At 53.4% G+C, this 12568-nt stretch overlaps 4 protein-coding genes across 4 annotated transcripts; 2 read left to right on the forward strand and 2 right to left on the reverse strand.

Annotated features, from left to right (window-relative positions):
* Window positions 1-90: 90 nt before the first annotated feature.
* Window positions 91-859, reverse strand: COX19 (Cytochrome c oxidase assembly protein cox19; the record flags this gene model as incomplete). The annotated part of the gene is made up of 4 exons (XM_062942523.1): window positions 556-859; window positions 462-496; window positions 274-388; window positions 91-199 (listed from the first exon to the last, which is right to left on the reverse strand). Exons 1-4 carry the CDS (start codon window positions 603-605, stop codon window positions 91-93), a joined length of 309 nt encoding a protein of 102 aa, XP_062805481.1. The 5' UTR covers window positions 606-859.
* DNM1 (Dynamin-related GTPase protein) lies at window positions 852-4094 on the forward strand (the record flags this gene model as incomplete). The annotated part of the gene is made up of 4 exons (XM_062942524.1): window positions 852-1608; window positions 1671-2057; window positions 2115-3713; window positions 3780-4094. Exons 1-4 carry the CDS (start codon window positions 1510-1512, stop codon window positions 4092-4094), a joined length of 2400 nt encoding a protein of 799 aa, XP_062805482.1. The 5' UTR covers window positions 852-1509.
* A 1040-nt stretch (window positions 4095-5134) lies between these two features.
* On the forward strand, window positions 5135-9368 carry QC764_112680 (uncharacterized protein; the record flags this gene model as incomplete). Its single annotated transcript, XM_062942525.1, has 2 exons — window positions 5135-5788; window positions 5847-9368. 2 exons carry the CDS (start codon window positions 5135-5137, stop codon window positions 9366-9368), a joined length of 4176 nt encoding a protein of 1391 aa, XP_062805483.1.
* A 40-nt stretch (window positions 9369-9408) lies between these two features.
* QC764_112690 (uncharacterized protein) lies at window positions 9409-12530 on the reverse strand (the record flags this gene model as incomplete). Its single annotated transcript, XM_062942526.1, has 12 exons — window positions 9409-10148; window positions 10226-10307; window positions 10363-10887; window positions 10947-10974; window positions 11032-11209; window positions 11264-11425; window positions 11485-11544; window positions 11601-11651; window positions 11716-11774; window positions 11835-11924; window positions 12039-12147; window positions 12229-12530. 12 exons carry the CDS (start codon window positions 12528-12530, stop codon window positions 9908-9910), a joined length of 1887 nt encoding a protein of 628 aa, XP_062805484.1. The 3' UTR covers window positions 9409-9907.
* Between the last annotated feature and the right edge of the window lie 38 nt (window positions 12531-12568).

A 12568-nucleotide genomic window follows, 5' to 3' on the forward strand; every position in this document is an offset into this window, starting at 1 on the left:
AACCATGTGGACGTCCCCAGACCCCGCAAACTAGCCCCTGTCGAAAACGGCCGCATGGCATGGTGGGGTCATGCACATGTCATAACAAAATCACCACTGAAGCTCGCCCTTGACGCCGTTGGTGTTGGCCCCAGCCTGGCTGGGAGTTTTATCCTCCTTAAACCCCAAGTTTTTGAAGTCGTCTTTTGCCATCAAATTACTACAAGTCCAGAACCGTCAGCTTCCCAAATCAAGTACTGCCATCGCATCTTTGGCGGTTGAGGAGTGACGAACTGGTCCATCCGACACCCAAGATATGACTTGGCCAGTTGCCGGCATTCGTCCTGGTTGACGCCTTTAACCTTCTTGATACAACTTAGGTAACTCATCATGACATCTTTGCACTCTCCTACAAGTACGAGCGGCCATGAGTAAGACATATGGCAAACCATCGATCGGTCATGAAGTTGGACTAGACATACCGTCATGATCAAGGGGAAAACTCCCTCTCTGTGGTCTTGTGACAGGGGCGTAATGTCAGTGTCGAATGTAAAATTACAAAACAGTGCTACTCACGGAGAGGGCTTGGTATTTGGGAGAGCCCCAGGGCTTCCGAAGGTACTCATAGTGACTGGTGAAAGGCAAGTGTCTGAGAGGTTGTTCGAGGCAGCTGCGTACAGAAAAGCCTGCTATCGAATTGTTATTCTGGTTGAGATGGTTGGTTATTTACACTACCTATAGTTCATGAAATGTCTGTTGCCGGCTGATCGAACCTGGTAACTCAACTGGGTGCCGGTCCGACTGCGGGATTACCTAAAGTTAGGTACTGGCAGCCACATCTACGAACCCAGCCACACTCACACTCGAGGTAGCAGGTGAGGTAGCAAGTGTAGCCTCAGGCATTACCGGCCGGCGGCCGGAAAAGCCCAAAGTCTTGTTTTCCTCACTGTTCTTCGCCAAGGCCAGCGCACCTTGTTCGCGGTGGGTCAGCCTGTGACGACGCGCTTGTCCGTATCGGTAATGTGCACCACTTCGCACAAGCACTTCAACCTCCAACTTTTTTGTGGCTACCCACTTGAACGGCCAAGTCCCAAATCGCCCCAATTTAATCCGCAGCTACGGAGTAGATTTTTGGCATCCACCCGCACCTTGGGCATGAACAGAGGGCATCCCTCGTCTCTCTCGAGCTGCTAACGGCCAGGCGAAACAAACCCCCCTTCCTCTCTCCTTGTCAGTCTTTTTTCTCCCAAGAGCCGCGACCAGGCGTCCGCTGCTCCCTTTCTTTCCCCTCATCAACGACTGACGATTTGCCCTTCAGCCAGCAGTGCGAGCATTGCGTCCCACCTGCTCAACCCACCACACACACCACCACCACCCACCACCTCGACTGGATCCTCGCTCGCTTTTCTCGCTCGCCCTGCTACCAGTAGCGCAGCTCCCGGTCCTTCACTGGCCCGCCCAACCGACCTAGCCATCTCTCCTAGATCACCACTTCAAGTTTCTTGTGGCCCTGCACAGAAAATCGCTATCATGGCCGCTCTCGGCGACGACCTGTTGGCGACTGTGAACAAGTTGCAGGACCTGGTCTTCAACACCATTGGAAATGACTCTCTCGATCTGCCCCAGATTGTATGTCCTGGTCCAGGCCTTTCTAGAGGTGGACAATGCTAACTGTATTCTCCTCGCCGTAGGTTGTCGTCGGCTCACAATCTGCGGGAAAATCCTCTGTGCTCGAAAACATCGTTGGGCGAGACTTCCTTCCCAGAGGCAGTGGCATTGTGACCCGCAGGCCCCTGATTCTGCAGCTGATCAACGTCCCCAGCGAGGATGAGGCCGAGGACCCCCTTGCCGCTAGCTACCGGAATCCCAACCAAGCTCTCCGGAATGAGTGGGCAGAGTTCCACCATATTCCCAACCGGAGGTTTACCGACTTTGGGGATGTGAAGCGGGAAATTGAAAATGAGACGGCGAGAGTTGCAGGAAGCAACAAGGGCATCAACCGCCAGCCCATCAACCTGAAAATCTACTCTCCTCACGTCCTGAACCTCACGCTCGTTGACTTGCCAGGACTGACAAAGGTCGGTAACCGTGCTCATGACCTTGCTCTGTCGCGTGTCCTAACTGCTACACTCTAGGTTCCCATCGGCGATCAACCTACCGACATTGAGAAGCAGACTCGAAACCTCATCTCAGAGTACATTGCTAAGCCAAACAGCATTATTTTGGCCGTGTCCCCAGCAAACGTTGACATTGTCAACTCGGAGGCTCTAAAGCTTGCAAGGCATGTCGACGCCCTCGGGAGGAGAACGATTGGCGTTCTTACCAAGGTCGATTTGATGGACCACGGCACAAATGCGCTTGATATTCTTTCCGGCCGTGTGTATCCTTTGAAGCTGGGCTGGATCGGAGTCGTCAATCGGTCGCAGCAAGACATCCAAGGTAACAAGCCTATGGAGGAGGCATTGAAGTCAGAGATGGAATTTTTCAGGCACCATCCCGCATATCGGAACATTGCGACCCGCTGCGGCACCCAATTTCTGGCCAAAACTCTTAACACGACCCTCATGGCACACATCCGCGACAGGCTTCCCGACATCAAGGCTCGCCTCAACACTCTTATGGGACAGACTCAACAGGAGCTCGCCAGTTATGGAGACATGCATTTCAGCGGCAAAGAGCATCGAGGCTCGCTCATCTTGACCCAGATGACACGCTTTGCGACATCGTTCATATCCTCCATTGATGGTACTTCTACCGAAATTTCGACCAAGGAGCTCTGTGGTGGCGCCCGTATCTATTACATATTTAACTCGGTGTTTGGAAGCTCACTGGAATCGATTGACCCCACGTCGAATCTTTCTGCGCACGACATTCGGACGGCGATCCGCAACTCTACCGGCCCTCGGCCCAGCCTGTTTGTCCCTGAAATGGCCTTTGACCTGCTTGTGAAGCCGCAGATCAAGCTTCTCGAATCCCCAAGTCAACGATGCGTTGAGCTCGTTTACGAGGAGCTCATCAAGATCTGCCACACATGTGGATCCAACGAGCTTTCCCGCTTCCCCAGGCTTCAAGCTAAACTGATTGAGGTTGTGTCTGACCTTCTCCGGGAGAGGCTCGGCCCGGCATCGACATATGTAGAGTCTCTGATTTCCATTCAGCGAGCGTACATCAACACGAACCACCCCAACTTCCTTGGCGCCGCCGCGGCCATGAGTCACGTTGTTAGCAACAAGCAAGAGCGGGAGAGAAAGCGCCTGATTCAAGAAGAGCGGGAGAGAAGAGAACGGAGGCGGCTAAAGGAGCTCGGCGCCAACGGCGCGGACACTCCCGCTGAGGAGGAGGAGGACAAGGGGACGCCAGAAAAAGAATCCGTCGCGATACGAAAGTCGGCTGCCAAGAACGTCCGTAGCCTTTCACCTGCGGTACGCGAATCTGCATCAGGCGGTCTTGCTGCTGCGCTTAACGGAGGTCGCTCGGACTCTCCTGCCCGGTTGAACGGACAAGGGTTAGGCAACGCGAAAGATTCGTTCCTTAACTACTTCTTTGGTAAGGATGGCGCCATTGTGCCGGGAGCACCACCTCCTCACTCACAAATGGGCCGCCATATCAACCAAATGTCGGAGCCTACCTTTAGCCAGAGCATGAGGCGGCAAGAAGAGAAGCCGATGCGATCTCCCATGATGCCGCTCAGAAGTGACGATAATCTCGACTTTACGTCCAAGACCACCGAAACTGTAAGTTGTCTAAACCTGTTGCCCCATAAGCTATCCTGTAGCTGTGCCCTGACTCAATCATTGCAGGCCGATAGTAGCAGCGATCCAGCCATGACGGACCGCGAAGCTATGGAAGCGGAGCTTATTCGGGCGCTAATCAGCTCCTATTTTAACATTGTTCGTGAGAGCATTGCGGACCAGGTGCCCAAAGCCATCATGCACTTGCTCGTTAACCACTGCAAGGACGTGGTTCAGAACCGACTGGTGAGCGAGCTGTACAAGGAGTCGATGTTCGAAGAGCTCCTATACGAGGATGATGCCGTCAAGAAGGAGCGTGAGAAGTGCGAGAAGCTGCTCCAGACCTACCGCGAGGCGGCCAAGATCATCGGCGAAGTCGTATAGTCCCAGTATACTCGGGGGTCAAGGGGGGAAAGGGTGGCTAGTTGGGCAAGTGGATGGATGTCTATACGATGGAAGTGAGCGGGTTTGGGTCTTTCGATTTTGCATGAATTCTTCTAGACGGGTTCTTTCTCCCCCACAAAAACCCAGTACACAAGGCAACTAACTCGATTCGGGTGGTCAAGCGAAAATTAGTCATGGTTTTGTGTAGAGTTGAGATGGAAGGGGGTGAACTAGGCCATTTTAGCTATTGCCTCTCCGCCATCATGTGTACATAGGGGCCGATCAAAAGTACTACTTCTCAACGGTGTTTAAACATGGCAGCCTCTCTCACATGTGACGTGTATGCGGGACGAAAAAGCTTATCTAATAAATGGGTGCACGCACCCAGTCCTTTGTTGGAACTTTGGACCCGACGCGTTCCAGACCCACTCCCACTCGGCAGCTTCCATCCATCCCTTCCATCCAATTCAATCCATACTTGAACATTTTCGGCTTTGGCAAGGCTGTCAACCATCTCATCCACTGCACTCACTCACTCACTCACCGCAACACCATCACCACGTCTCTGACCAACGCTCACCAGCCCTCGGCTCTGCTGACTCCCGTCCGCCCGTCCGTCTGTTCTTTTCTCTCCCACCAGACACGCTCCATCTTTCCGCACCTGGTGCCCTCGTTACGCGGTTTGACTTGGGACATTTCTGGCTCTTTCCTGCCTGCCTATTAATCACAGCCAGCTCCGCCCGTCTAGCGACGCTCAAGATGCTGGGCTCACCAACAGATCAACTGCACTGGTAGCCGAGTTTTTCTGGTTGCCCGTGGTGGGCTCCTATCCTCTGCATAGGAGCCGTCCGCCTTATACAGGCAACGACGCCATCTTCTTGAACGTCGTTGTCAGTCTACCAACTCCTCCTTCACTCCATCATCCTATTTCTCCCTACCCCACCGCCCCCCCCTCCCCACTCTGCAGCACCGGACAAGTGTTTCCATTCTCCTTTCTGTCGCCACCAATTTGGTGCGACGTTGTTCTTCTCGTTTCTCAAATGGCCTCGGATGGTTTACATGGAGCTGGCCATCCAATGGCTTCTCGAGGCCCGGAGCTCCCAAACGCTGAGGCGCCCGTGTTGACAAGGAAACGCAAGTCATCTGGGCTCGAAGCAAAGTCGGATGCATCTACGGAAGTTTCATCTCAAGAGACGAACAAGAAGGTCAAGGTGGACAATGACTGCGCCGAAAGGAAATCTGTTGCGGTGCCCATACCGGTGGATCGGTCTGCTCTTCCCCCAGAGATTTGGCATCGGATATTTACCTTCTGTCCGCCAAGGTCATTGGGTAACTTGTTGTCTGTCAACAAACTCTTCAACCTATATCTTGACCCAAGTTCGAAGGTTAGCAAAGGCGCTCCCGCTTCTAGCAGCAGCGGTGCTGTTGCACAAATCAAGGCCAACAGTATCTGGCAGGTTTCCAGACGGCTCTTTTGGCCTTATATGCCCTCCCCATTGCGCTCCAAGACAGAACTCGAGATGTGGCGGCTTGCTTGCTCTCATAGGTGTCATTACTGTGGAAAACTGGATCCGCGGAAACAGACTACCATGCTTGATCCTCATCTTCGAGGTCCCGGAGAAAACGGGGTAGCTACCATCTGGCCATTTGAGACTTGTATGTGTGCAGCGTGTCTCTTGAAGCACACCATCAAGGTACGATCATTCCGCGCCTCTTCTCTGGGAGAACCTTCAGTTTGACACCGGAAAACAGGAACTCGATTTAGATCTCTCACCCACTATCCCTTCCTCAGTTGTACCCGCGCTCTCTTTCGTGTACCTCACAAGCGACCTTCAGGTCCTCCCGGCTACTACTTTTGAACAAGGTCAGCTTCCTGTCGAAACACAGGTCACCAAACGGTTCCTTTCCTCCGAGGTTCAAGCACTGGAACGTGAACTTCTAGAGGTCAGAGAAATGGGCCCGGGGACGGTGACAGAATGGTTGAAGGGACTTCCAGCGCGCGGTAGCGGCATCCGACAAGAAGTCTTGAAGTGGGAGAAATGGGAAAGTCTCGGTGGGCTTGCAAAAATGTGCTCGCAGCTTTACCCTGGCTACGTGAAAGACGTTGTGAGCACTCTGCCTGCCTCCACGACGCACGCGCCATCTTCTGATTCTTCATCTTCGATGCTGCCAAATCAACCATCATCGGCTGCCACCCGCCAGCAGTTTCCTCATATCCGTCATGAACGCACCGCGGCTGAGGTTGCTGAGCTCAAGGCAGCGCGGAGAGCCGAGATTGAGCGACGTGCGCTGTTTCTTGAGCCCCCCTTGGGCCCAAACGTACTCCGGCACATCCCATCATTCCAAGCAGCTATGCAGATTCCTCATCCTCCTTTTGACGATAAAGCCTGGGAAGTCCTCAAGCCGCGGCTCTTGGCTCAACGAGCTGACGCTGAACAGCGAGAACGAGAGAACGCAGCCGCCATTCAGGCCAAGCAAGACTCTCATTTTGAAACGACTCTTGCTAGCACAAAAGAAGCCCGGGATCTGATCGACAAGGCTTGGGAAGATCAACAAGGGCCTCTTCGAGAACGCATCGCCGGTTACGCAGATGAGATAATCAGAGACGGGTGGAACAATGGCAAGGTCACCAAGGAAACATGTGCCAGGTTTGCGGTTGAGGCACTTGGCTACGTGCGTAAACGATTCTACGCTGAAATTGCCAAGGATGTCGATGCTGCAAGGTCTGCCGGTCAAACACCGCCCGTTGATCCTCCAGAGGGTCCCTTCACGCAGAAGCTCACGTTGGAGAATATGAAATGGATTTTCGATACGAAAATCAAGCCCATCACAGAACGCTACCACAAGGAACTGTTTTATTGCAATGGCTGCGAGGGGATCACCAAGACATTCGGGTTTGAAGGTGTTATACAACATTTCGCCGCAAAGCACACAAGCGCTCTCAGTTCGGGCAACATCGTTGTCTACTGGAGAGCAGAATGGCCGGAACATCCTCCATTTGCGGCAGAGATCCGACAGGTTCGCCATCATTCTTTCTTTGCGCCCACCCAACCTGTTTTCCCCGCCACCGGTCCTTCATCGTTCCCAGTCGGCCACAGCTACCCTCCAGCACCACTTGCACCTAATCATTTGCCAACATACCCACCGGGCCCATATGGGTATGGAAATTCAGCCTACAATGACCCTTATCAGCCGCCACCGCCGCCGCCGCCGCCGCCGTACCCCTTACAGCCACATCAGATCGTGCCTTCCTATCCGTCTCAGCCTGGATATGAGCACCACCAGTCTTACCCAGCGCCATCTGATCCATACCCGCCTTACCAGCCGCCTGTGGGTCAATACCCCCCAGGCCCTGCTTCAGCTACCGATCCATCTCATCATTACCCGCAACAGCCTCCCCAAGGCAACCCTTACGACCATGGTTACCCACCATATCCAGTCGCCCATCCTTACCTTCCTTCGGCAACACCACACCCCGATATGCACAGAGCAAAACTTGAGGATATAGCCCGGAATTCGCGGGAGGTCTGGCAAGAATTGGGCAACATACGAGGACTTCCTGGCAGTGTACGCGTCTTTGTGACAATTCATCATTTGGTCAAGAGATTCCACTCTAAATTTTACGAACCGCCCGCGCTCGCGATTTTTATCGAGGGGCTCTCGAACAACAAAGACATGCGTCCTGTTCGAAACGTGAACGACCTGATCTGCAAGGCTTGTCATCTTGGACTTGGTAACGCTGCCACGGTAGAGCAAGGCAGAAAGAGCTTCTCGTTGCCCCAGCTAACAAATCACTTCCAATCCAAGCACGTCAAGCCTTTGCAGAGTGCGCATGCGCCTCCTATGGATTGGACGTTGGACATGGTGTTCTTACCGGAGCTAGCCCCGATATCGAATCTTCACTCTGCAATGTCAGAGGTGCAAAAGCGACTGATAGTCGAAGCTTTGCCAGGGATCTTTGAACAGCAGGGTCCGAAGCTTGTGCCTGCCGATGTTTATTACGGACAGCCAGCAAGTTCCTCTTCTGTGTATCCGGCCGCCCAGGAAGTCCACAGTGCCTTGCGGACCAAGTCACCACAGGTCTCGTCGGCTGGTGCATATGGTAACACGGCCCCGTCTTATAGTCATTCCGGAAATCTCTCCAATGATGTTCCAGCTATCACAACCCCTACTGCAGCGTCTGAAAAAGCCTCGGGGCATCCCAGTGAGGGTGGCGGGCACGCCTCACAGGGATCTCGACCTGCCAACCGACGCCAAAACGGGCTTCAAAATGGAAAGAAAGCATCTGGCAAGAACAAGCGCAAGAGAAACCAAGACGGGAATCCTTCTGGTGGGCGCAGGGCCGGGAGGCAGTTTAGAAGGGATGAGTCCAGTACCCGGCGCAGAAGCACCAGCGATAATCCTGACACTTCCTCGTCGAACAGAGTGGACAGAGCTCCAGTATCGATTACTTCTTTTGGAGGCTCGTCAGGCCAGGATCGCACCACGGTGGGCAAAGATGCTACCGACCTTTTAGCGGCTTTAGAGTCACATCTCACCCAGGCGCCGCGTGGGCCCGTGTATCACAAGAATGGGACTGCTCCCGCAGCTGGGGAAACTCTTCATAACGCCGCGCAGCCCCATGCCAGGCAGAGTGGGGATGAAGATCAGCATCGCTATTTCGAGCTATCCACTCGGCAGAGGATCTCAGTTGATAAGCGGGTGGAACAGCAGTCCTCTTATCATTCAAGAATAGAAGTCGAACGGCCTGATCACCGCTACCCAAAAACTTCGGACGCAATCAGACCTTCCGGGTACGCCGCGCCTGAGGAGAGATACTACACCCGGTATGATCGGCCCTCTTCTGTCTTACCCGCGGAGCCGGAGCGAGGCAGTGGGCTGAGGCTGTTGAGGGAGGAGTCTGACTATCCGAGATACCGCGACGGGCCGCGCAGACCGATTAACCCGGCTGATGAGATTGTTGAAATCGTACACGTTATCGAGGGAGAGCGTTCATATTATATTGAACGACCGGTTCGGCGTGAGCCCCAGACACGCTACGTGTTTGAAGGGCGAATAGTTCCTCATCGTGAGCCAGTTGACCGCTTTGCTGAAGGTGGTGGGTATGAGGCCGGGTACGCATCGGCCGCTCGGCCTGCAGGATCGGCTTCAGAGATGAATATGGCTAGAAGATTCAGCATGACACCAGAAGGGAGACGGAGGACGGACGGAGGAGTTACGGTCAATAGTTCAGCATACCTAGAGGAGTATGATCCTCGGTTTCCGGCGGCCTAGCTTGCTACCTCATATCACAACACGAGGCTCAAGTTTGATGGATGACATTGTTTCTTTATTGGTCTCAATCAATGCATATATATATATGAATACCCAACTTTGGGAATACCCCGATAGTATTGGCATGACTGAGATGATGGAGCACGAAAAGTGCTGTAATCACGGGTGATGTAGAACAGCACTGCTAGCCATCTCGCATTAAGCAGGTGATCTCGAAGTGTCCCAGAAGTTGGGTGGTGTTGATTTCGAGCTGGACGTCTGGTCTTCCCGGATCCACAACCGCCCCCTTTCACCCAAACTCGTTCAATCCAGACCCTGCATTAAATAGTCTTCCATCACCAATTTACTCCAAGTGCAAATGCAGCAATCACATCTCTCAACTCTTCTCCCTGACAGTTCCGTCACTGCTGACATGACATTCACGCACACTCCCACAAGGTCACAGCGAAATGGCCAAAAGGCTCGGGGACACTAGGCAAACGAACGCGAAGTCATTTTTCTATTCATCGTCAACATCACGGTGGATTGTTGATCGTAGCTCATTTCCATGAGCTCCCCACCGATGCCGCCGCACAGGGGACAGTGTAAGATCGGTTGGGGTCCGACTCCCAAGACGCCGCACCTGAGCTGCTGACCTTGACAAACTTGTATTGGATGTTGGTCCCAGGGGCAAGCTTCAGAGTCCCGGTCCAGAGAGGGTTGTTGTTGGTGTACTGCGATGCGTTGAGCGCAACGCCGTTGGTTGGGTTCCAGTTGCCGAGAGCGGCCACATTTCCAGTGCTGTTGGGTGGGAAAAGACTTGTTAATATGGTTGCGGTGAAAAGGAACAGAAAGAGTGGGTGGGGGTTATGACATACACCTTGACTGAGTCGCCGAAAGACGTGGGCACGAGGTGGTTGAAAGTGATATCGACCGTGGCTAAGGAGCAGCTGGGATTGGCTGAGTGAATTCACGTAAGCTCTCTGCCTCACCGGTAGATTCAAGAGGAGCATACCTGTCGGGGTGGCAGTTGGGGCAGCGGTCGTTGATGTCGCGGTCGGCGGGCCAGTCAGGGAAGGGCAGATGCCACTTCCGGCGAGGCGAGAGGCTGGGTAGAGCACCCTTGAAACACCGCCATTGAGCGTGACGGTGATACCACCACCTCCATCTGTGCTGTAAGGGGTGCAGCTCATGACATCAATCAAGGCCTGGTTGGGGGTGAAGCCAGTGGCCGAAGAGACCAGGGTAACAGGCACCGACGAGGAGGAGCCGGCGTTGGTGTAAACACCGATAATCTGAGCTCCTGTGAACCCCTTTCGAAGAACAATGGTGCGGCTGTCTGAGTAGATGGTGTGGGCGTTATAAGTGAGGTATTTCGAGTCTTGCGAGATGGCGTGCGACCGAATCTGGTTAAGCTTGGTGATCCATTGGTAGAGTTCCGAGCTGGTCGAGTAGCCCGAATACCAGACAGCCTCGCGATTGTTGGGGGTTCCTGTGCCGGCATAGTGTTGCTCTTGTCCCTGGTAGATGATGGGGATACCTGTGGGTTGTTAGTGAACCACTCCGAACAATTCAAGCGATGGGTGGACTAATACGTACCATCCTTCAGCATCGTGACAGCGATTCCCTAACAAAAGACCAGTGTTAGCGCTTGCTTCGAAAGATCGGGTTGGAGATGCCTCACATTCTTTGCCAGCGCCATATCCTTTGTAAAGGAAGCGAAGCGCTCTACGTCGTGATTCTCTAGGAACGAGCCCCAAAGACTGAGATCCTTCGCAACGCCCTTGATTGTATCGAGACCAGCCACGAGCGCGCTGATGCTACCGCTGGTGGACTGGAAAGCCCGGAGAATGTAATAGTAGCTGAGATGTATGGTCAGAAATGTCCTTTGATCAGCAAAAGAGACATCGACTCACCTAGGATAATCAAGGACGCCATCCATGTAGTTTTGGTATGGCGCGACATAAAGAGCGTCGCCGTGGTACACCTCACCCGTCAAGTATACGCCCGCCGCGGCATTGAATCCAGACCAAAACGATGTCTCGACATGCTTTGCACTGTCGACTCGTAGACCATCACTGAACAAAATCGAGTTAGTTCTTCATTTCGCTTCATGGCACAGGTCGAGGGCTCGTACATGGAATAGGTAGAAACAAGGTGAGAAATCCACTCGTTCCAAATCCGACGCACATTGGGGCTATAACAAGTCAACACAAAGCACATGGCAGATGTTGCTTTCTCGTGTGTGCTTACTCTGAAGTCCGAAGATCTGGGAGACTGACGGTGTCGCTTCCTTGCCAGCATCTTGCCGTATATTAGCTCTGCATAGATTCTGCGAGCACCTCACGCAAAACACAACGGTACGTACTGTTCGACTGAAGTTTGGCTGTTGTAATTGATCCAACAGGGAGGGTGATAGTATGAAGACTGCGGAACACGGTATCAGCAACTGAAATCTTGTTAGGCCTAGAGTCTAGAGGTACATACCGACGAAAAGGGGCTGAGAGCACCATAGTCAACACAGTTAGCACAGCCCATGTGCGCCATGTGGTTGGTGACAATATCCACCATAAGATACTACGTAATCGTCAATATGGTTAGCAGGGATGTCCCTTCTGTCCACCCAGCCCTACCCAACAACTATGGTGGTTTCTGAAGAGCAGAAGCTGAGGCTCCAGTCAACAAACGCACCATTCCTCGCGCGTGGAGCGCCGCGGACAAAGCCTTCAGGTCGTCCTCGTTGCCGAACGCTGGGTTCAGAGCCCAGATGTCCTTGGCCCAGTACCCATGATAGGATGATCTAGATTCGCGTATCTGTCAGCCCTCAACCAAAACAAAGAAACCACTTTCATAGTGGGTCATAGCAAAGCGTTGTCCTTACCCATCCCTTGAGTTTCCATCAATCTGCTTGACAACAGGCGAGATCCAAACAGCTGTGAAGCCCATGCCTTGGATATAGTCCAGCTTCGAGATGAGTCCCCTCCAGGTCCCGCCGCAGTACACTTGGTGAGTGGTATCGCATGGTGCCGTAGTCGAAAGATCGGTGCGGGCGAATCGATCAGTGACAACCTGGTAGATAGACTGCTTGCGCCACTCTGCCGCTGAAAGTCCCGAGACTCCCATCACTCCACAGAGCGCTGCCCCTGCGGCCAGGAACCGCATGCCGAAGTTCAGGGTGTACATTGTGACAACAGCGAGGTGCTGTCACTGAGAACTTCTGC

Source organism: Podospora pseudoanserina, chromosome 1 (genome assembly GCF_035222485.1).
Source record: "Podospora pseudoanserina strain CBS 124.78 chromosome 1, whole genome shotgun sequence".
NCBI classification, from domain to species: domain Eukaryota; kingdom Fungi; phylum Ascomycota; class Sordariomycetes; order Sordariales; family Podosporaceae; genus Podospora; species Podospora pseudoanserina.